General features: G+C 45.8%; 1 protein-coding gene across 5 annotated transcripts in view; it reads left to right on the top strand.

The window, feature by feature from the left end:
- PASK (PAS domain containing serine/threonine kinase) overlaps window positions 1–24,604 on the top strand; it is a 48,721-nt gene that overhangs the window by 15,063 nt on the left and 9,054 nt on the right. For all 5 annotated transcript variants that reach the window (XM_045031450.1, XM_045031449.1, XM_045031451.1 and 2 more), the window contains 8 exons: window positions 6,507–6,678; window positions 7,779–9,085; window positions 9,726–9,907; window positions 11,816–11,983; window positions 12,471–12,596; window positions 14,500–14,634; window positions 15,860–16,059; window positions 20,802–20,935. In XM_045031450.1, coding sequence (XP_044887385.1) covers window positions 6,507–6,678; window positions 7,779–9,085; window positions 9,726–9,907; window positions 11,816–11,983; window positions 12,471–12,596; window positions 14,500–14,634; window positions 15,860–16,059; window positions 20,802–20,935 — 2,424 coding nt within the window. The remainder of the gene's footprint in view (window positions 1–6,506; window positions 6,679–7,778; window positions 9,086–9,725; window positions 9,908–11,815; window positions 11,984–12,470; window positions 12,597–14,499; window positions 14,635–15,859; window positions 16,060–20,801; window positions 20,936–24,604) is intronic.

Below are 24,604 nucleotides of genomic sequence, written 5' to 3'. Positions count from 1 at the left end.
CAAACATGACCTTGTGTGTGTATTGTGCAGGTGAGAAGTAACTTAGAAATTTAACAAAACAAAGTCTTAAAGTGTTTCAGAAGGCTGGCTTTTCTACAGTAAATTCCAGATTGATTCATGTTATAATCCAAGACAAAGGACTCTGATTTCTCCCTTTCTGCAAACTGTAGAGGTTCAAATTATAGTTTGTGTGTGTGTTGGAGTATTTTGGTACTACACCCTTTAGCCTGGTCTACACTAGGCGTTTAAACCGGTTTTAGGAGCGCAAAACCGATTTAACGCCACAACCGTCCACACTAGGAGGCACCATATATCGATTTTAATGGCTCTTTAAACCGGTTTCTGTACTCCTCCCTAACGAGAGGAGTAACGCTAGTATCGGTATTAAAATATCGGATTAGGGTTAGTGTGGACGCTGATCGACGGCATTGGCCTCCGGGAGCTATTCCACAGTGCACCAGTGACCGCTCTGGACAGCATTCTGAACTCGGATGCACTGGCCAGGTAGACAGGAAAAGCCCCGCGAACTTTTGAAATTCATTTCCTGCTTCCCCAGCGTGGAGATCTCATCTCATCAGCACAGGTGACCACGCACAGCTCATCAGCACAGTTAACAATGCAGTCTCCTGAGAATCGTAAAAGAGCCCCAGCATGGACTGCACGGGAGGTACTGGATCTGATCGCTATCTGGGGAGAGGATTCAGTGCTAACAGAACTGCGTTCCAAAAGACGAAATGAAAAAGTATTTGAAAGAATTTCTAAGGCTATGACGGATAAAGGCCACAGCCGGGACTCAGTGCAGTGCAGAGTGAAAGTTAAGGAGCTCAGACAAGGCTACCAGAAAACCAAAGAAGCAAACGGAAGGTCCGGGGCAGGTCGAAAAACATGCCGCTTCTATGCTGAGCTGCATGCAATTTTAGGGGGCTGCGCCACAAGTACCCCACCCCTGATCGTGGATTCCGAGGTGGGGGTTGTAATCTCTGCCATGGCTGAGGATTATGCAGACGGGGAAGATGAAGATGAAGAAGAGGAGGAAGACCTAGCAGAGAGCACACAGCACTCCGTGAGCCCCAGCAGCCAGGAGCTTTTTATCACCCTGACGGAATTACCGTCCTCCCAGCCCTCACAAGCGGAATTACCATCCTCCCAGCCCTCACAAACGGAATTACCGTCCTCCCAGCCCTCACAAGCCACTATCCCAGACAATGACGCCATGGAAGGGAGCTCTGGTGAGTGTACCTTTGCAAATAGCAAACATTGTTTTTTTAACCAAGCCTTTTTTAATAATTGATTTGCCCTGAGGACTTGGGATGCATTCGCAGACAGTATAGTTACTTAGAAAAGTTTGTTAACATGTCCGGGGATTGAGGAAATCCTCCAGGGACATCTCGATGAAGCGCTCCTGTAGGTACTCCAGAAGCCTTTGCAGAAGGTTTCTGGGCAAGGCAGCCTTGTTCCGCCCACCGTGGTAGGACACTTTACCACGCCATGCATGTAGCAAGTAATCAGGTATCATTGCGTGGCAAAGCATAGCAGCGTATGGTCCCGGTGACTGCTGGCATTCAAGAAGCATCCGTTCTTTATCTTGTTCTGTTATCCTCAGCAAAGTGATATCGTTCAGGATAACCTGTTTAAAAATCAGGAATTTAAGTAAGGGGGGTGGCCATTTTTCTACTGGGCTCGTGGAATGCATCAGCTTAAAAAAAAAACTTGCCTGCACGTAGCGAAGCGGGGGGAGGGGAGGAGTGAAATGCCGATGATCTTTTCTGTGTTTGGTCACCGGCGATCTTCCCCAAGGTACCAGACACGCAGGGGGTGGGGGGTGGGAAGGGTGTTGATTAGCAGGGAGCTAGCGTGGTATTAGCCATGCGTTGGGGGGAGGGGTAAATCACTGCAGAAGCCGAAAGACAGTGGCTTACCATGGCCGCATGCAAGCTGAATTCTGATGCCTGGACCTGTGTCTGAGAGATCTGTAACTCCAGAGCTGCAGGCACTCACTATTAAGATGAAAAATGCGACCTTGTAGGGAAATCACATGTGCTAGGTGAATACTGCTTTTCACTGTGAAAGAGTATAACCATTGTTCTGTAAAATGTATCTTTCTAAATATTTATCTCCCTCATGCAGCTGCAAATTTTTCAACCATCCCTCCTCCATCCCAAAGGCTAGCACAGATAAGGCGGAGGAAAAAGAAGACGCGAGATGAGATGTTCTCGGATATTATGGAAGTTACACGCAATGAAAGAGCTCATCTGAATGAGTGGAAGGACGTGGTTTCAAATTACAGGAAAGAGGCCAGTGAACGTGAGGACGGGAGGGATGAACGTGAGGACAGGAGGGACAACCGAGATGAGAGGTGGCGGCAGGAAGACCGGCAGGAAAATCAGCGGTGGCGGCAGGAAGATCAGCGGTGGCGGGATGCAACTCTGGGGCTGCTGCGTGATCAAACTGACATGCTCCGGCGTCTTGTGGAGCTTCAGGAACGGCAGCAGGATCAGAGAGTGCCGCTGCAGCCCCTGTATAACAACCCTCATCCCTCACCATGTTCCACATCCTCCTCACCCAGACGTGTAAGAACGCGTGGGGGGAGGCTCCGTGCACCCGCCCACTCCACCCCCGTGGATAGCCCAACCAGAAGGCTGTCGTTACTGTGAATTTTTTTTAATGGCCTTCTCCATCCCTCCTATCCTCCTCCCAAACCACACCCTTACTTCTCTATCTCTTTTTATAATGAATCAATAAAGAATTCATGCTTTTTAAATGAGAGTGACTTTATTTGCATAAGTAAGCTGTACTCGAAGGGGGTGGGGGAGTTGCTTACAGGGACTGAGTCAATCAAGGGGGTTGAGTGTTCATCAACAAACACAGCAGTCACACTGTACCCTGGCCATTGATGAAGCTCGTTTTCAAAGCTTCTCTGATGCGCACCGCTTCCTGGTGTGCTCTTCTAATCTCCCTGGTGTCTGGCTGCGCGTAATCAGCGGCCAGGTGATTTGCCTCAGCCTCCCACCCCGCCATAAAGGTCTCCCCCTTACTCTCACAGAGATTGTGGAGAATACAGCAAGCAGTAATAACATAGGGGACATTGGTTTGGCTGAGGTCTGAGCGAGTCAGTAATGTCCGCCAGCGCGCCTTTAAACGGCCAAATGCACATTCCACCACCATTCTGCACTTGCTCAGCCTGTAATTGAACAGATCCTGACCACTGTCCAGGCTGCCTGTGTATGGCTTCATGAGCCATGGCATCAAGGGGTAGGCTGGGTCCCCCAGGATAACGACAGGCATTTCAACATCCCCAACTGTTATTTTCTGGTCTGGGAAGTAATTCCCTTGCTGCAGCCGTTTAAACAGAGTAGTGCTTCTGAAGACGCGAGCATCATGAACCCTCCCTGGCCATCCCACGTGGATGTTTGTGAAACGTCCCTTGTGATCTACCAGTGCTTGCAGCACCATTGAAAAGTACCCCTTCCGGTTTACGTACTGGGTGCCCTGGCGCTGCGGGGCCAAGATAGGGATATGGGTTCCATCTATTGCCCCACCACACTTAGGGAATCCCATTGCAGCAAAGCCATCCACTATGGCCTGCACGTTTCCCAGAGTCACAACCTTTCGTAGCAGCAGCTTAGTGATTGCTTTGGCTACTTGCATCACAGCAGCCCCCACAGTAGATTTTCCAACTCCAAATTGATTCCCGACTGACCGGTAGCTGTCTGGCGTTGCAAGCTTCCACAGGGCTATCGCCACTCGCTTCTCTACTGTGAGGGCTGCTCTCATCTTGGTATTATGGCGTTTCAGGGCAGGGGCAAGCAAGTCACAAAGTTCCATGAAAGTGCCCTTACGCATGCGAAAGTTTCGCAGCCACTGGGAATCGTCCCACACCTGCAACACAATGCGGTCCCACCAGTCAGTGCTTGTTTCCCGGGCCCAAAATCGGTGTTCAATGGATAGAATCTGCCCCATTACCATCAGGATCTCCAAAGCGCAGGGGCCCGCGGTTTGAGAGAATTCTGTGTCTACGTCCTCATCACTGTCATCGCCGCGCTGCCGTATCCGCCTCCTCCTCGCCTCGGATTGAAGGTCCTGGTTCACCATAGACTGCACGAGAGTGCGCGAGGTGTTTAAAACATTCACGATTGTGGTATGGAGCTGAGCAGGGTCCATGCTTGCTGTGCTATGGCGTCTGCACAGTTCACCAAGCAAAAAAAAGGCGCGAAACGGTTGTCTGCTGCTCAGGGAGGGAGGGGTGAGGCTGTACCCAGAACCACACGCGACAATGATTTTTGCCCCATCAGGCACTGGGATCTCAACCCGGAAATGCCAAGGGGCGGGGGAGGCTGCGGGAACTATGGGATAGCTACGGGATAGCTACCCACAGTGCAACGCTCCAGAAATCGACGCTAGCCTCGGACCATGGACGCACACTACCGATTTAATGTGTTTAGTGTGGCCGCGCGCACTCGATTTTATAAAATCTGTTTTACAAAACCGGTTTATGCAAATTCGGAATAGTCCCGTAGTGTAGACATACCCTTTGGTAAGCCATTAAGGGCTAAATTTGCTACAGGAGTAACTCCAATGGAGTTATGCCTGCAGAGAATTTTGGTCCTAAATAATAATTAGAGATCTGAGATGAGTGAACTATTATATGTTGATCATTTGCACAAGGCAAATGGCAGCTGTTTGAGGACTTACGGGTATTGGCTTCACATTTCCCTCTAGTTCTCAGCTTTGTCCTCTGGTTCCTTTTTGGATGTGGTGACTGGAACCAAAAGGAATTTGTGGACTGTCAGTCTTTGCCAAATAGATTCTGGGAGGAACTTTTCTTGTTTAGTCTAGATTTAGTCACTTTGTATCTTCATTTTGTAGCTGTATATAGCCTAGTTTAGCTGTATGTAGTTTTGGCAATGTCTGTTTACTTTAGAGGAATAGCTCAGTGGTTTGAGCGTTGGCCTGCTAAACCCAGGGTTGTGAGTTCAATCCTTGAGGGGGCTATTTGGGGATTTAGCTGGGGATTGGTCCTGCCTTGAGCAGGGGGTTGGACTGGATGGCCTTCTGAGGTCCCTTCCAACCCTGATATTCTATTCTATGATTCTCTACCTCACATCCTCACTTGCATTCTGATTCCCTTTGGATTTTTTTGCCCTGTAACAGACCCCTGTTTCTGTTCTCTGAGTCTTTCCTTAAATCTTGGAGCTTTGTTCTCCTTTCTATCCTAGATGTGCAATTTGGGTGAATTAAGGTTACCATAGCAAACAGAACTTTGTTTTTTTTTTATCCTTGATTTTGGAGTGGTTTGAAATAACTAATGTAAATTCTCTTGTATTGCATTTGTCATAGGCTTTTTGTGGGGATCTGAGCATGAGCTCAGATTCACTGTCCCAGGTTTGAACACAGTGGTAAATCCAAAAGTAGTGCTCAGGTTCTTCACCTACCCAGTGGTTTCAGAGCTGATGCTTTCTTCTGTTTTAATCCACCTATGTGTTTGATGCTTTAGCACTCTACCGTGCTTTTCTGGGAAGCTAAGTTGTGACCCCCCCCTGTCATAAACAGATAGTTAAGGGTTAAAGTCTCTTTTACCTGTAAAGGGTTAACAAGCTCAGTAACCTGATGAACACCTGACCAGAGGACCAATCAAGGGACAGGATAATTTCAAATCTCTGTGGAGGGAAGGCTTTGTCTGTGTCCTTTGTTTGAATTGCCGTGCTCTCTTTGGATCTAAGAGAGGCCAGACATGTCTCCAAGTTCTCCTGGAGTATTTCCTACTATCCAGTATAGTGAGTATTAGAAAGGCGAATTAATCTTCTAATTAATTTCTGCATTTGCAATTGTGTGGTTGCTGGAGAAATATCTTTATTTCTGTTTGCTGTTACTTTGATTGTTCTGAGAAAGGAGCGGGGGGAGAGCCTCTCCAGGTTTATAAGTTAGACCCTGTATTTTTGCATCCTGGTAATACAGAGATAGTGTACTTTTTTTTCCTCTCTTTAATAAAATCTTTTCTTTTAGAACCTGAGTGATTTCTTCCCTTGTTTGGATTTTCAGGGGAAGGGGAGGGGGAAAAGTGAATCCCTCTTTGTTTTGATTCAAACTCCTTGAATCAAAACAATCTCTCCCAAGGACAAGGGGAGGGGGAAGAAGGTGGGGGGAATGAATTATTTCCCTTTGTGTTAAGATCCAAGGAAGTTGGGATCTGTGTTCCCCAGGGAAAGTTTTGGGGGAACACGGAGTGTGTCAGACACTTAAAACTTGACTGGTGGCAGCAAGAACCAGATCTAAACTAGGATTTTAGTTTAGAGGAGTCCATGCAGGTCCCCATCTTGTGAATGCTAAAGTTAAAAGTGGGGAAAAAACCTATGACACCCCCTTTGTCACCTGGGTCAGTTCAACTCTTTAAATAATTAGGTACTAGATACAAAACAAGGCCAGTCCCAGGCTTCTTGAGCTATGAAAGCTGACATATCTGCAGTAAAGACTAAATCTGAAGAATTGTCTCATCTTGTTTGGTACAGATGCCAGCCTCTTGCTTGCTGGAGATGCAGTCCTCCTGCTACACGAGAAGCAGAAACTAGCAAAGAGCCAGGCAGAAGAGATTTTCACTAGTGCAGAGACCTGGCTGAACAGTGGGAGCAGTTTGCGATCTAATCTCTCATCACCTGCAGTGACATCCACACATTTAAATGGGTAAGTCTTATATGTGCACTGTCACCGCTTCTATAAACCAAACCAGTTAGCAACAATTCCATTGTTTGTAAAACTGAACTAGGAGGGGTCAGGAGAGTTAGCCTCCTGTACTTGGTTTTCTGCAGCTGAGTTGCTATCTGCAGGGCAGGTAAAGCATCTTGCCCATCTCTGCTGCTTCTTTAGTCCTACCCATACTCAGCCTGTTAGATTACCCACTACCACCACTCTGCGCTGCAAGGATCACTTTCTCCCCAGCTAGAAGTGATACCTAGCTTCTGTCTGCACTAGGTCAGGAACAGATTTAAAGAAGTGTTTAAACACAGTTCTAGGTAAACCAATTTCTAACATTGCTTGGCCCCATTTATGTTATCCAGCAAAAGTGTTCTAGAAGCTAGGTTAGCTGAAACTATGTTTTAAACAGTGTTCCATCCTTCTCAGAGTCACTATATGCTATGTAAAAGTCTTGGTTCATTTAGTACTTAGTCTTCCCGTAGAACTTTGCACTCTATTAGTATAACAGCCCAACTGTCTCTGCTGCATCTCTTTAGGTCAGTCTTCTCTCTTTTCTTTTCACTACAAGAATGATAATTCTACATTAACAGAACTGTATTTGTCATCCATAGTTTAAGTACAGACTCTAAAACCTTTTTATATCTGCACTATCCCTCATTTAATGTTTAACTCGAGTTAGAATTGTTACTGCCTTTGTAAATTTACAATAATCTAAAGAACATTTTGTATTATCATAGATAAAACTGTATATAAAAACTATATCCGGGAACCCAATACAGATCTTTCATTAACATCTGTCCTGCCGTATGCTGTAGGTTGTTTTCATTTCATTGTGGCAAATTCACTCTTGTTCTAGATCTATTTCTTAGACAATCTATTGGAACAATGTTTAGCAGCCTGTTCCATATACTAACTTTAGCCATTCCTTTGCATTAAGACTGGATTTTCCATGAACTGGGAAGTCTGCACCAAGAGTTTCCTACTGAATCTTATAAAAAAACAACAACAAAAGTGCAAGTTGTGTACTGAGGAATTCTTCCTCATTCTTTTCTGGCCCTGACATTAATGACACATTTGAATCCCTATAGTGTGGACTGTGTTGCTACTGGTGGCCTGCCAGCCACAGATGAACAGCCATTGTCTGAGAGCCAGCATGATGGAGTCATCACGGTGATGGAAACTGCAGAAACTAATAACTCACCCCAGAGCCTCTCTGCAGCAGACAATCCCAAACCATCTGATTCAAAACAATCAGTTTTTGGTCAGGATACTGAAGTCCCAATGAGAGACTGTGATGGTCCAATACCATCTGAGACTCAGCAGGTGAACATTGATGTGACCGGTAGCTTTTCTGACCTGCTGCAGGAAGAACATCATCAAGTCCTTGCGGATTTAGATAGCCAACTGAGCTCTAGGTTACCATATCAAACCATGAAGTGTCAATCTTCCTCTGAACCTCAGGGAAAGGCTACTTTACTACTGGACCCTCAGATGCTTATTCCTTGCAGATTAGAAGAAACTGAGACCAGTGATTTGAATAGATCTTTGTGTGATGCTACCTGTCTCTCATTTGGGACACCAACACTAGATGAACCGTGGCTTGGGGCAACATCTTACTGCAGACAAGATGTGCAAGCCCATGTGATTACAGAGCAGTTTGCAAATACAAAGTCAATGAGTGGGACAAGGAACTCCAGCTTTGAGCAGATGACAATAGAAAACTCCAAACTGACTGATTGTTCATCCTTCCTTCCCGTTGGAAGGAGTAATAGCCAAGATGTTTGTTCAGGAAGTCGACCAGCTTGTGATGCCTCTGCTTTGGGGGCTGCCATTAATTTAAAAGAAATCCAAGAACCGGGCACTAAGGTAAATTGCATTTGCGAAGGTCTTAAGGAACTGGACCTGAACACTGGCGCAGAGCTGACTTCAGCCAATTGTTCAGATACTACTTCAGATCTTCTAAGGACACACTTGCCTGGTGTGGTGGATTGTGACTTAGATATGGACAGCCTCCTGGCCCAGAAGACTAATTCCTCTACAATTGAACAGGAAGAGCTCCTGTTGAATAGCACTTCCCCAAAGGGTGGCCAGGGGTGGTTGAATTTCATCACACATTTGGAAAATATTCAAGAGGATTCCTCCAGAACATCTCATTCAGTGCCTAAAAGTGCTGCAGAGAACATGGGGGTTCATCTGAACGGAAGCCCTCTGAACAATGATGTGAATCCCCAAGAAGACTTTCTGCTGTTCAAGCAGCAGAACTTGAAAATGCAAGTAATATCCACCCCTGTGAAACCAGAAGCTACATTATCTCGGTCAGTTCCTTTGCTTGACTCCGAGATCCTGGAAGGCAGCTACTCTGGGAACTGCTATCACAGAGATGGTTCACGACTAAGTAAGTTTTTAAACCAATGACCATTTCTGACCCTCTGAAGCTTTTGATTAGACACACTTCTTTTCCTTTCTGAAAGAATGCAATGATTCTGGGATAGAGGATGGGAGGAGGCTTTGGAGTTGCAGGAGGAAAAAGGTTAATCTGTGGGCCAGTCTGTTTTCATTGTCCAAATGGAGCGAAATGCAAAGTAAGTAGCATAAATGATGAAGAGTAAATTTCTCTTAAAATTCACTGATTTAGTAATCTCAGGTGTTGGTCAAAACACAAGGAATCTTTTTATTTTTATTTTCTTTAACCTGCCACTTCTAAAGGTGCAGTCACTGCTCTTCTGTGAGTGGTTATTTGAAGAGTCTCTAGAACACTTGCACTGTTGCCTGCCATCTTCTAATGGCCAAACCCTTAGTTAGGCTTCACTTAGTTCTTACTTGGGCAAACTCCCACTGGAGTCAATGGGAGTTCTCCTGAGTAGGGGCCCTAAAATAGAGCACCTCAAGCCATCATTTCAAATCTTCTAAACTTAGGAGTGCGAGTTATAAAGCTGGTCTCAATGCTTTTGCTGCATTGGTAACTTTTTTCTTTACCCATGTTCACTGTTTAAATGGGTCTGAATATCTTTCTGCTGGGATTTGTGTTTCTGAAGGTATACTTTTTGAAGTGAAGCGTGTAGAATTGCAGGACCCTGCAGCTCTCTTCTGTGTCTGGGTGGTGAGAGACCTCCTTCAGAGCCAGAAAGAAGCAGCAGCAAGGACTCAGCTTCTGCTCTCCAGTCTAGCCAGTTCTTCCCAGTCTATAGCGGATCTCTCCACACTCAGCCTGGGAGAAGTGAGTATCTCTGCCATCACGTAGTGTGGGAGTGGCCAAACTGCAGATTGTGAGCCACATGCGGCTCTTTTACAGTTAAAGTGTGGCTTGCGGAGCCCGCTTCCCCCCCATTCTCCGCCTACTGGACCTGGGGGAGAGTTCAAGGCTTCTGTCCTGCGGTGGGATGGTGGGGATAGGGGCTTCTGCCAGAGATGACTGGTGCCTGCTGAGAGTGCGGGGGACGCAATTTAAAGGTTCGGCTCCCCTAACAGCTTGAGTCACAACCCCCAGGCACATCCCCCCTTGCCATCAGCGGCCCCTCCCTGCAGCTCCCAGAGCAGGTACCTCCCATGGGGCTGAAGCTCCGAGACCCCGCTCCCCACAAGGTTGAAGCTCTAAGCTCTGGCAGATGCACTCAGAGGGCCAGTAAGTTTGGCCACCCCTGACTTAGTGTTTGAAAATGCTTCTCAGTTCTTGCTGCACCCTTCTCAGGGTGAAGCTGAAGTGAGACTTTTTTTGATGTAATGTGTATTGCAGGAAGTATTTAACTGTAACGAGAGGGACAAAACAAAGTAGTTTTAACTACTCATTCATTTTTGGATTTTTTCTTGGTGCACCGTAATGCTTTAGAGGACCTCTCTTGTTCAGACTTGGTAACTTACTGCATTAAGCTAAATTAATGCAAAGATAACATAAAATGGTCTAAGTGCATCTAATATAAATGCCTTAAACCATTTAAAGTGTATCGGTTAGAGCAGAGGTGGGCAAACTATGGCCCATGGGCCACATCCGGCCTGCGGGACCGTCCTTCCCGGCCCTTGAGCTCTTGGCTGGGGAGGCTAGTCCCCGGCCCCTCCCCTGCAGCCTCAGGTCACTGTGCCACCAGTGCTCTGGGTGGCGGAGCTGTGAACTCCTGCTGGTGCCGGGTGTAGTGTATTAAATTGCTCCCTGTAGGAATGTGCTACTTATGGAGCACCAGCACTGGCAGCTGTCAGTAAGTAGCACATTCCTATGGGGAGCAATTTAATACACTACACCTGGGTAGGGAAGGCTGAAATGTATCCCAAAATTCATCAGTATCTGTTTGTTGTCTCCCAGGAGAACAAGGTGACAGTCTATGAAACTTAAAGGGCATTAAACTTAGAACTAGTGAAAGAATGGTGTCCTTATCCTCTGTTTGCCAGAAGCAGGGAATGGGTGACAAGGTATGGATCACTTGATGATTACCTGTTCTGTTCATTCCCTCTGGGGCACCTGGCATTGGCCACTGTCGGAAGACAGGATACTGTGCTAGATAGACCTTTGGTCTGACCCAGTATGGCCATTCTTATGAACACTCTTGATGTGGTGTTTATAGCTGTGGAATTCACTGCTGAGTTTTAGGTTAGTGAGACAAACTATTGTGACTGAGTTTAAACACTTGTGTGACTCTGATCCTAATGGTCAAGTTAAAACATGAAAAATAATCTAAATTCTTGCTCAGAATGTAACATAATCTGTGCTTGGTGGTAGTTGAAGAAGATAACTGCTGTGTACGGAGAAAGTTTACACAATTATCTAGGTACATTTTCTTCTGTTTCTTCTCTTTCCACTGAAGTGTGTGGTATTGGCGACTGCCGGAGTTAGGTTGCTGAACTAGATGAACCATCACTCTAGTTCATTTTGGTGATTCTGATGACAATGACAGCTTTTGGATGATTTAGTTGGGGATTGGTACTGCTTTGAGCAGGGGGTTGGACTAGAAGACCTCCTGAGGTCCCTTCCAACCCTGATATTCTATGATTCATTGGAGTTAAAGTAACACATTTTCACAACTACTGTGAAAAAGCATCTTCCTCTAAATATCTTATTTCTTTATATCTCTTTATTTTATAAACCTCACTCGCTGGCTCATTTCAGTTTTTTGGTGTCTCTTCCTTCTTATTCCAGGTGATCAGAACAATGCCATTGTTTGAAAATTCCCAAAGAGCTGAAGATCTGGAAAGATTGAGGGCATGTGAGGGAGAATATGCAAAGAAATACGACACTGTCAATCTCATTGGCAAAGGAGCTTTTGGCTTTGTCTGGACTGCCAGATGCAAGAAAGATAATAAGGAGGTTAAGGAGGAAAAATTTCCTTAATTTACTCTTCTAGTTATTTTTTTCTTTTATAATATGACCATTTATTGCAAGAGCAAAGGTTATCTGTAATGAAATGTCAACCTCAGACTATCAAAAACACAAAATTAAATCTGAAGTTCTTAGCTCTTTAAAAAGACAAACAGAAACATACAAAAGAAGTAACAGAAAGGTATTGACACTGATGTAATAGGTTCTTGGAAAAGGATATATTAATCTCTCTATGTGGCCAGCCTCATTTTGTGACTGGTAACCATTTTGTATCTAATTCAGCCCACTGAAAGTCTGAGAGCAGTGGTATTGCAGATCTTAACAATGCCATAGAATTAAGTTATCAGTAAGCAGAGAGGACAAATTGCAAATGATGGCTCAGATCCTGCTGGCAATGGCCTTTTAGTGAACTCGTAGAGAAAATAATTTTCATCTTAATCATCCAGGGCCCTCTTGCATTATATTATTTGTGTAGGTTGTAGTAAAGTTCATTTGGAAGGAGAAGGTGCTGGAAGACTGCTGGGTAGAGGATCCTGAGCTGGGGAAAGTTACTCAGGAGATCGCAATCCTGCTAAAGCTGCAGCACCCCAGTATTATTAAGGTATAGTATAATTCAAAGCACACAGCTTTTAAGGTACAGTCATAGTTTGAATTATTCTTCACTTCCTTCCATCTTTCAAACTGATCTTCCATCAGGCTGTTGTCTAGTAGCTAATAACTCTTACTGACATTTTCTTAATGCAAAGTAGACTATACAATAAATGCTGTAAAATTGCTTGCTTAATATATAGTATTGACTCTTTAAAGTACACCCAAGACACTTATCTGGTCAGATTAGTTCATCAAAATTATCAATGAAAGATAACTAATAGTTGATTCTTTTTAAGTACCATTTTAACCCCCCACAAGGAAAATCCAGTATATGGGGAATAAAGTCTTCCACATGTGGAACTCTGTATCCTTCCTGATTTTTTTAGTAATGATCATAATTGTATACAAAAATGTAAACACTAACTTAGCTTTACTAAATTGATTCTAGGATTATGGCAAAGTGACCAAACCCACTCTCATCACAATAAACCATCTGAAGTCTGTTACAGACTTATTAGACATGGCTCACTTCAAAAATCTTGCGTTCTAACTATTCGGGTCAGAAGAATTTGGCATGGCTTGCAGTCTTTACTCAGAGACAATGATATAGATGTGAGCTAGATTGTTGCAACAGTCTTTGGAGAATTAGAGGCATTGTAACATTGCCTTACTGAATTCTGTGGTGTCTATATTCAGACCATACAGGGGTTCTCTGATTCTGTCAGTGTTCAGAATTCCCTCCAGGACATGCTGACTTAGTGACATGAAAGAGACCATGTTCAATTAAGAGTGGATTTTTAATTAGTCTGAGTTGTCTGTCACGATCATCAAAGCCTTCATTTGGTTGTCCCTGCAGTTAGAGAACAGTAGCTAATACCATTAAACAGAAGGTTTTGATTTATCTTGTAAAGGATTCAGGACTGAATTCCTAACTCCTTTACCTGCTATTTAGGTTTTGGGAGTATGCAGAAGCAGGGCCGCCCAGAGGATTCCGGGGGCCCGGGGTCTTCGGCGGCGGGTCCAGGAACGGAAAGGCCCCCCGCCGCCGAAGTGCCCCGAAGACCCGCGGCGGGGACCCCCCGCCGCCGAATTACCGCCGAAGCGGGACCCGCCGCCAAAGCGCAGCCCGGTCTTCGGCGGTAATTCGGCGGAGGGGGGCCCCGCCGCGGGTCTTCGGGGCACTTCGGCGGCGGGTCCCGGAAGGGAAGGGCCCCCCGCCACCGAATTACCGCGAAGACCGGGCTGCACTTCGGTGGCGGGTCCCGCTCCGTCTTTGGCGGTAATTCGCCAGCGGGGGGTCCTTCCGCCCCGGAGCGGAAGGACCCCCCGCCGGCGAAGACCGGGAGCGGCAGAAGCTCCTGCGCCCGGCCGCACAAGAGTTTGCCGGGCACCCCGGAGCAAGTGAGGGACCCCGCTCCAGGGGCCCCGAAAAGCTCTGGTGGGGGCCCCGTGGGGCTCGGGGCCTGGGGCAAATTGCCCCTCTTGCCCCCCCCTCTGGGCGGCCCTGTGCAGAAGATAGCTAATTCTCCACAAGACATGAGAAGCTTATTTTGTTGAAATTTACCCTTCTCGGGAGGTTCATGCTGATTGTCACAAGACTGAGGAAGCCTTCCTCTGAATTTTTTGTATACTTCAGACTTCAGTGTTCAGAGGAGACTTTATTTCTGGTGGCAGTGATCTGGTGACACAAGAAAGCTTTAGACCAGAAACTGATGCTCCCTTTCTAAATTCTTGCCCCGCTTACCCTGGATGATTTTACAAGTTGGGCAATTAATGCTGACAAGCTGTATGTTTAGAGAGATTTAATTCCCTAAAGATTATAATATGCTTTTATCACTGCCCTTCGTGGAGGTTAATGTCTGTAGAATGCTGTAAGGATAAAAAGCATTATAAGAAGTGCCTGTTATTTATAGGTGCTGGATGTATTTGAAAATGGACGTTTTTTCCAATTAGTGATGGAGAAGCATGGATCTGGTCTAGATCTTTTCACATTCATTGATAATCAGCCTGACTTGGATGAGCCCTTGGCAAGCTATATATTCAGACAGGTGAGAGCTACTTTTGAAGTAAAGCGTGTTTCTGAGAATGTGCCAGTTTGACAATTATGATGGGGGAAACTTGGCTAATACAAAAATCCAGTTTCATTGGAAAGTTGAGATAAGATTAGTCAATTAATCTATATGCACTGCTCTGTTTCTATGATAGTGTGCAGTATTTAGAGAGTCCCACTTGAACATTTTGGAAGGCAGATTTCTAGTGGTCTGAAATATCACCCATAATAACCTTTAAAAGACTGCTGCCACAAGTGGGGTAACATTAAGTGAGGTTTCCCCAAGTCCCATTAATAAATCAGATATTTTATTTACTTTTCCTTTACTGCTGTCACACAAAGGTTTATGAAAACTGAAACTCCTCCTTACTTTTCTGCTCTGCCTGCTTGATTGGACTGTGGTATCACAAAATTAACACTTTATCAGAATTGTTTGTTTGCAAATTGTGATGCTGTACTTAATTGTGGCATTGCAGAATTAATTGTGCAGAAGGAAGTGACTGAGGGCTTGTCTACCCTTGAAACGCTGCAGAGCTGCAGCTGCACCGCTGTGTCTCTTGAGCATAGACACTACCTGTGTCAAGAGGCAGGGTTCTCCCGTCAGTGTAGTTTACTACCTCTTGGGCAGGTGGATTGCAAGGAAGAATTCTTCTGTCGACCTAGTGCTGTCTACACGGGGAATTAGGTTGTCTTAACTGTTGCTCATGGATGTGGATTTTTCACACCCCAGAGCGACGTAGTTATATGACCTAATTTTCTAGTGTAGACCAGGCCTCAGTATTTAGGAGTGAGTTATCTTATTTATATAAAAGTCCACTCCCAAATACTCAGACTTTATAAGCCTGCAATGATGGGGAAGGAAATGTGGGAATACTAAATTGTTCTTTGGTCAAAGTTTGGATAAAAAAAAAAATTAACTTGCTGGATTGTGACTAATCACTGGTGCTCCTAACCCCAGGGGATGAACAAACCACATGGCTAAAAGGCACCCTAACCTTACACATTTGGAGAGGGCAAAACCTTAGTTTGCTTCCAAATATATTTCCCAGAGAGTATTACTGTAATACGATGACAGCTATCCCCAGTTGGATGCAGCTCCTCATCGTGTATAGATGAGATGTAAACAAACCCCCCAAATATGCCTATCAGAGTTCTGTTGTGTTCTGGATAAGTGTCCCTCATGTAAACTTCTTTGTATTGTGACCTCACTCTTTGTGCTTCAGCTAGTGTCAGCAGTGGAATATCTCCACTGCAGAAATATTCTCCATAGAGACATCAAGGATGAGAACATCATCATTGCTGAAGATTTCACAATCAAACTGGTGGACTTTGGCTCAGCTGCTTACTTGGAACCTGGCAAGCTGTTCTACACCTTCTGTGGGACAATTGAGTACTGCTCACCAGAAGTGCTCTTGGGCAATCCGTATGTACTGGACCTGAGTGAAAACTGCTCTTGTGTTCCTTGTTAGCAATGCACTTGTAAGGCCGGGGCAGAAGAATGACAGAATGATGCTTAAACTATTATCATTAGCATCTATGCTAGACCCATTGAAATAAATTGGGTATTTCACACCTCAGAGCTCTTCTTTCAGGTACTCTGCAAACTCACAGACATTGCTGCATGGGTTGCACTTGGCTCACATCTTTTGAAGATTTTCTACACTACTGTTGCAGAGACTTCATTCCTCTCTTTCAAATGAAAGCTGAGACTGGGTAACAATTGAGAAATCTATCTGTGGGCCCCTGCCCATTAGTCTTTCTTGCCCCTTCAACGGGGTGCACCCTCACATTGGGAAATACTGCTTTAAATTTTGTCAGTTGGCCAAATGCAACCCACAAAAGCTCGTGCTCCAATACGTCTGTTAGTCTATAAGGTGCCACAGGACTCTTTGCTGCTTTTACAGATCCAGACTAAGACAGCTACCCCTCTGATACAAGATCATAAAGGAATTCTCCTTTGTACTCAGCACAAGCATGAACCTTCCCAGCCAAAGGGGGACTAACTGCCTGCTGTGATTAGAATGCAAGTGCCACTTCAAGCTGAACTAGTGGTGCTCATGCAGTGCTTTATTAAAAATAGCATGCCGGGTGAGCTTCTGGCTGCCATGCTGTACAACCAAGTTAAGGAGCAGGTTTAAGATTTTTATCCCTAGGCTGGTAGGGTCTAGGTGAGTCATATTACAACTTAATCTGTTCTGTGTTTCTCACGATCTACATCTTAATAGATGGGTCTTGGTGACCCACCACCTCTCCCATTCAAGCCTGTTTATGAACACAAATCTCTTTGGCAAGTACAACAATTGTTTACATGGAGAAACAGGGTATCAGGGAAGTATTTATGTTGTAGCTGTCCTTTAACTTGCCTTATTTTGAAAGAAATTTTGTCATTTCCCACTCCCATCCTATTCTGTCCCCCTTCTCTACTTACTTTCTGGCACATACTTCTCTGCTGCTTGATCAGTTTATTGTCCTCTCCTTGATCATGCTATCCTGTAGTCTGGGCTTCCTCTCCCACTACATGTATCTCCCTGATGATTGGTTCATTGCTCCCCCAGACACATGGTCCAGGCATTGGGTTTTCTCATTCCCCATGTCCTCTGAATGTTCCTTTCCAAGTGGAGGTTAGCAGCTTATGGATTCAGCCCCTGAAGAAGAATTACAGTTCCTCCTCTTGGGAGCAAGGACTACTATTAGGGACATGTAGGTTAGCTGTTCCTCCTTGTTTCTAGCTGTTCACCTGAGTCCCCTCCCCAGGCTCTTCTTTCTAATGGAAAAAACTTGACGTGTATAGCAGCAGCTGGAAAAAAGGAGGCGAGCCAGTCGTTTCTCCAGGGCAGCAGCAAGTGCTTTGTGCAGTCTACAGTCTAGGAACAGCTGCTTTGAGTAGACTGATGACTAAGCTGTGTTACCAGTGAATTAACAAATGTCACTTTGTGATGTTCCCCTTTTGTTATCTGTACCTGTGATCTGATGGGTCACTCCAATCCTTGAGCCAGCCTTAGTTACCCTGCATTGCTGTGAGAACCCCCACTCTCAGGTTGTTCCTGCATGGCTGCTAGCATGTACGTTGCTCCCAACTATGTGAGTGAGCACTTTTGGTCAGCCGCTGCTTGGATTGTGCAACTGAATGACACTAGCCAATATCTCCGGTCCCAGACACAACCCTAGGAACCTCTGTCTTGCAGTGTCCAGTTATGCCCACTGGATGCTGCAAGCTTATATGAATTAATCAGTTTAACAAAGAAATTGATATGTACCAGGCTTGTTATCCCAAGGGGAGTCTCTGACATGCTTCAAACCAAACGCACTGCTTCAGGTAAAATAAACAAACACATTTATTAACTACAAAAGATAAATTTTAAATGATAAGTCAAAGCACAAGAAGTCAGATTTGGTCAAATGAAATAAAAGCAAAAAGCATTGTAAGCTGATCTTAACACTTTCAGTGCCCTTACAAACTTAGATGCTTCTCACCACAGGCTGGCTGGTTGCCCTTCAGCCAGCCTCTCCCCTTTGATCAGCGCTTCACTCTCTTGGTGGTGGTGTCTGTAGATGGAGGTGGAAGAGAGAGAGCATGGCAAACATCTCTCCCTTTTATCATTCTTTCTTCCCTCTTGTCTTTGCCCCCCACCTCTTCAGAATCAGGTGAGCATTACCTTATCGTAGTCCCAAACTGAACAAGGTGGGTGGGGGGTGACTCACTCGAGAGTCCAACAGATCCTTTCATAGAATCATAGAATATCAGGTTTGGAAGGGACCTTAGGAAGTCATCTAGTCCAGCCCCCTGCTCAAAGCAGTACTAATCCCCAACTAAATCATTCCAACGAGGGCTTTGTCAAGCCTGACCTTAAAAACCTCTAAGGAAGGAGATTCCACCATCTCCCTAGGTAACCCATTCCAGAGCTTCACCACCCTTCTAGTGAAAAAGTTTTTCCTAATATCCAACCTAAACCTCCCCCACTGCAACTTGAGACCATTACTCCTTCTGTCATCTTCTACCACTGAGAACAGTCTAGATCCATCCTCTTTGGAATCCCCTTTCAGGTAGTTGAAAGCAGCTATCAAATCCCCCCTCATGCTTCTCTTCTGCAGACTTCTCTTCCCAGTTCCCTCAGCCTTTCCTCATAAGTCATGTGCTTCAGTCCCCTAATAATTTTTATTGCCCTCCGCTGGACTCTCTCCAATTTTTCCACATCCTTCTTGTAGTGTGGGGCCCAAAACTGGACACAGTACTCCAGATAAGGCCTCACCAATGCCGAATAGAGGGGAATGATCCCTCGGTCTGCTGGCATTGCTCCTACTTGTACAGCCCAAAATGCCATTAGCCTTCTTGGTAACATATCCAGCTTCTCATCCACTGTAACCCCTAGGTCCTTTTCTGCAGAACTGCTGCCTAGCCACTCGGTCCCTAGTCTGTAGCAGTGCATGTGATTCTTCCATCCTAAGTGCAGGACTCTGCACTGGTACTTGTTGAATATCATCAGATTTCTTTTGACCAAATCCTCTAATTTGTCTAGGCCCCTCTGTATCCTGTCCCTACCCTCCAGCGTGTCTACCACTCCTCCCAGTTTAGTGTCATCTGCAAACTTGCTGAGGGTGCAGTCCACGCTATCCTCCAGATCATTAATGAAGATATTGAACAAAACCGGCCCCAGGACTGACCCTTGGGGCACTCTGATACCTTCCAGCTACATGGAGCCATTGATCACGATCCATTGAGCCCGATGATCTAGACAACTTTCTATCCACCTTATAGTCCATTCATCCAGCCCATACTTTAACTTGCTGGCAAGAATACTGTGGGAGAATCCTTTGTTGCTGCCTAGGCCAGTGTTCTTTGTTCCTGTGAGGCTGGGCTGGGTTTGTCCCATACATGCCCTCATGAGGTGTGAACTGCCCCTCTGCTCCTTGAGAGTTTTGCCTGGGCTTGTTTGAAGCCATGAGGACACATTTTCAGCCTCATACCTTTATACATGAAATTACAACTAATAACATTACTATAACAGCAATGCTCAGTGCATCATGAACCTTCCAAAGACACCCAACATGACTAAACTTTGCTTTGGATACCCCACAATCATATTATAAGGATGAACATGGGGGTGCAGGGTGTTCCTCCGAGGTACAGAGTGTCACACACTTCTAGCCCTGTGTGAAGCAAGTTACCTTCCTTCCCAGATGGGATGTCAAGTGGTAGGACTCTTCTCTTGGGAGAGGGTGTTTCAGGATGATGAGGGGTATCCCCATAGCTGTCTAACCTGTAGTTTGAAACTCTGGTTGGTAAGCCCCGGTCTACACTACAAACTTACGTAGGTATAATGACATCACTCCGGGGTGTGGAATGAGCAGTGCAGCTATACTGGCCAAACTCTTGGCATAGACAGCGCTATATTGACAGGAGGACTTATCCTATTGACATTGCTACTGCCTCGTGGGGAATTGGATTACCTTTGCTGACGAGAAAAGCTCTCCCACCAGCATAGGTAGTGTCTTCACTAAGCGCTACAGTGGTACTGGTGCACCTGCAGTGCTGTAAGTGTACACAAGCTCTAATTTTGGCCTGGGTTCAGTAGTTAGTCCGCTCTTCAGGTCAACAGATATATATTGTAGCTATACTAGCCCTCTTTGTTCAGGAAGGCTAGGTTCTGATTTCATCTAGACACTAGTTATAATGAGGTGGCTGTTCCTCTAGTGGCTGTTAATTCATGTTGCATAATTTGTTTGCAGTTTGGCATAATTTATCAGTTTCTATTTAGGAGAGGCCCATGACTAAAATTACTGGAAGTGTTGTATGTGAGGAAAAATACAGAGCTGCATGAAGGAAGCTTGTGTAGTGATTGCAAGTGATAAGTGCTCTCACTTTTGAAAGCACCAACTTGCGAAACTGAATACCAAGTGTTGGGGAAATGAGGGTGGGAGATGGTCAGGGATTGACCTATGTGTGCGTGTGCATGAAGGCACTATAGGACAACTAAAAGTGTTTATATATATTTTCTGCTTAAGCATTTATATAGTTGTGTAGAACTAAAATATTTGCATATTATCTTTCCTAACTTTGAAATTAAATTCAGAACCACATATACACACCTTATAAATGTGTGTTCTTTCATATATCTTAGTGTATTTGTACTTCGAGTTTATGTGGGCTTCTGTATTTTTCTGTAGGTACCAGGGACCAGAGCTGGAGATGTGGTCACTTGGCATCACCCTTTATACCCTACTCTTTGGAGAGAATCCCTTCTGTGAATTAGAGGAGACCATGGAGCCTGTACTAAATCCTCCTTACAGGGTGTCAGAAGGTGAGTTTTCATTTATTCATGCCATTCATTGCCAGTGGAACTGACCATAGTTGAAGAGATTGCTGTAGAACAGTGGTTTTCAAATTGCGGGTTGCGATCCAGTACTGGGTCACAGAACGTAAGGCATTGGGTTGTGGCAGCTCTGGTCAGCACCGCCGACTGGGCTGTTAAAAGTCCCGTCGGCGGTGCTGTCCAGGTAAGGCAGGCTAATTCCTATCTGTTCTGACACCATGCTGCACCCTGGAAACGGCCAGCTGCAGTCCCACTCCTAGGCAGGGGGGGCCATGGGGCTCCGTGTGCTGACCCCGCCCTGAGCAGCAGCTCCACACTCCCATTGGGCAAGAGCTGTGTGAAGCCGCTTGCACGCCTCCGCCTAGGAGCCAGACCTGCTGCTGGCTGCTTCCGGGGTGCAGTGCAGTCTGTGGTGCCAGGACAGGCAGGAAGTCTGCCTTAGCACCCCTGCTGCGCTGCTGACCAGGAGCCACCCGAGGTAAGCCTGCATGCTAACCCTGCACCCCAAACCCCTCATCCCTGGCTCCACCCAAGAGCCTGCACCCGGAGCCCTGGCCCCCTCCTGCACCTCAACCCCCTGCCCCAGCCCAGAGCCCCCTCCCACACTCCAATCCCTCACTCCTGGCCCTACCCCGCAGCCCTCACTCCTGCACCCCAACCCTTTGCCCCAGCCCTGAGCCCCTCCCAAACCCCTCATCCCCCAGCTCCGTGGGGTCGTGGGCTTTAACAGTTTTCTTCAACTGGATCACCAGGAAAAAAAAAGTTTGAAAACCACTGCTCTAGAAAGAACCTTTGTGTAGCTGGAAGCACACAGTGTATATTAATTTCTCCAGGTTTTGCCCTCTTCTTGGGAGTCTGTCTCACACATGCTTAGTTTATTAAACATCAGTTCTCATCTGAAAAAGAGCTATGACATGCAAATCTGTATATTCACCTGCTTTAAGGAAAGTGCTCTAATTCTTTACACATATGGAAGTATCTGTGTATTACCTGCAGTGGCAATATTTCAAATTCCAGACCTTCTCTATGGTGAGTTCACTCCTTCATTCATTATCCCAAACCACCAAGGAGTTAAAAATTGAGTGAGCTGGAACAAATAATGTAATCGGAAAGTTCAGCCTACTAGATAAATTTAAGGTCCAGTGACTACCAGTGGTCCACAGGAGGCTTGAATGCAAATTCAGGCTTTGCTTCACTTAACCATTTCCAACCTGTATTGTTGGCTTAAGAGGTCTTGCTGGCAACTTCCTCACCTCAGTGAGGCCCTTAGGAATGTGAAGGGTGTTTGCTTGCAATTGTAGCTTCAGAATTGGTTTCATGATCTGGACTTGCTTCCTGGGGGAGGTGTTGAAGAGAACAAGCATGTCCTGGGTTGATAAATCTTTCATCAGCAACCTCTCTGTAGGTGGTCTTAGGAATATTTTAGTCCCATACAGAGCCTCTATAGCTTTGCAGTTAGGAATTTCCTGGTGTTTTCCCCAAGCCACCAGTATATGCCCTTAAAAGAAAAACAAACACAAGACCCCATTTCTGCAAAAGGACTGGTCTTGGAGTGGGTGGGTGCCCATCAGGGGCACCAAAGTTGTAAAAAGAATGGTGTGAAAAAAGTCTTCCATGCATAGATTCTGTTTCTTTCTATTCTTACCTCTTTTCAGTTCACTGTTTATACAATGTGGAAGGCTTAGATCATTCTCCAAGCCTGGCAAACACAGCCCTGAGTGAATGAAACAAGACAGAGAGATCCTGGCAGAAGGGCTGGAGGGATCTGGGATTACAATTTTACCTACTTATGGGTATTGAACCTAATTTACTAAGGGTATGTCTACTCTGGCAGAGTTATAGAGCCGCTCAGAGAGCATTGAAGGGAAACTGCTATTGTGTGTTCACACTGTCAGCTGCTGGCGTAATAGCGTGTTCACACTTGCGGTATGTGGAGCGGTGCACTCTGGGCAGCTATCCCACAGAGCATTTCTATGGGATAGCTCAGTGGTTTGAGCATTGGCCTGCTAAACCCAGGGTTGTGAGCCCAATCCTTGAGGGGGCCATTTAGGGATTTGGGGATTTAGTTGGGGATTGGTCCTGCTTGGAGCAGGGGGTTGGACTAGATGACCTTCTGAGGTCCCTTCCAACCCTAATAATCTATGATTCTATGATTCTTCTGTCGCTAAGAGTTGTGGGAAGGCGGAGGGGATCGTGGGGCATCCTGGGTCCTGTCCCAATACTCTGTGATGCATTGCTTCGCATTGCAGAAATCCCTATGCTTCCATCTGCATTTGGTGCCATCTTTCAATGGTTTGTGTACTGTGCGCTCTGCCTCTTCGGTCTGCCCGAATGGATCCCAAACTGTTGACCAGTATGCTGCTCGCTCTGACGTGTCATGAGTGGCAGTGGAGTTACTGCTTAAACTACAAAGGCAAGAGGAGTGCAACATTGATCTCGCCACGTGTACTAGCTATGACACAAGATTGCCTGTGGCATTCACGGAGGTTTCTGTCCACCGTGGAATGCCACTTTTGGGCTTGGGAAATAAGCACTGAGTGGTGGGATCACATCACGATGCATATCTGGGACGACGAGCAGTGGCTGCAGAACTTTCAGATGAGGAAAGCCACATTAATGGGACTGTGTGATGAGCTGGTCCCAGCCCTGCAGCACAAGGACATGAGAATGAGAGCTGCCCTGCAGTTGGAGAAGCGTGTAGCGATTGCATTGTGGAAGCTGGCTACTCCAGACTGCTACCGATCGGTCGCTAACCAGTTGGGAGTGGGAAAGTCGACTGTTGGACTCGTGTTGACGGAAGTGTGCAGGGCCATTAATCACATCCTGCTCTGAAAGACTATGAGTCTGGGCAACATGCGTGACATTGTGGATGGCTTTGCACAAATGTGCTTCCCTAACTGCGGAGGGGTGATGGATGGCACGCACATTCCAATTCTGGCACTAGACCACCTAGCCACCGAGTACATTAATCGGAAGGGGTATTTCTCAATGGTCCTCCTTGTGCTTGTGGATCACCATGGGCATTTCACAGACATTAACAGGCTGAGCTGGAAAGGTGCATGATGCACACATCTTTTTGAACACTGGCCTGTTCAGGAAGCTGCAAGCAGGGACTTTCTTCCCGGACCAGAAGATCACCATAGGGCAGGGATCGGCAACCTTTCAGAAGTGCTGTGCCGAGTCTTCATTTATTCACTCTAATTTAAGGTTTCATGTGCCAGTAATACATTTTAACATTTTCTGTAAGTCTATAATATATAACTAAACTATTGTTGTATGTAAAGTAAATAAGGTTTTTAAAATGTTTAAGAAGCTTCATTTAAAATTAAATTAAAATGCAGAGCCCCCCCAGACCGGTGGCCAGGACCCAGGCAGTGTGAATTCCACTGAAAATCAGCTTGTGTGCCACCTTTGGCACATGTGCCATAGGTTGCCTACCCCTGCTGTAGGGGAAGTCAGAATGCCCATTGTGATCCTGGGAGACCCTGCCTACCCCTTAATGCTGTGGCTTATGAAGCCATACATGGGGCACCTTGACAGCAGCAAGGAGCAGTTCAACAACAGGCTGAGCAAGTGCAGAATGACTGTTGAGTGTGCTTTTGGCTGTTTAAAGGCCGGCTGGCGCTGCCTATACGGGAAGCTGGACCTGGCTGATGA

Source organism: Mauremys mutica, chromosome 9 (assembly GCF_020497125.1).
Source record: "Mauremys mutica isolate MM-2020 ecotype Southern chromosome 9, ASM2049712v1, whole genome shotgun sequence".
Lineage (NCBI taxonomy): Eukaryota > Metazoa > Chordata > Testudines > Geoemydidae > Mauremys > Mauremys mutica.
Note: the sequence above shows the minus strand (reverse complement) of the source record. Positions and strands in the feature narration are given on the sequence as shown.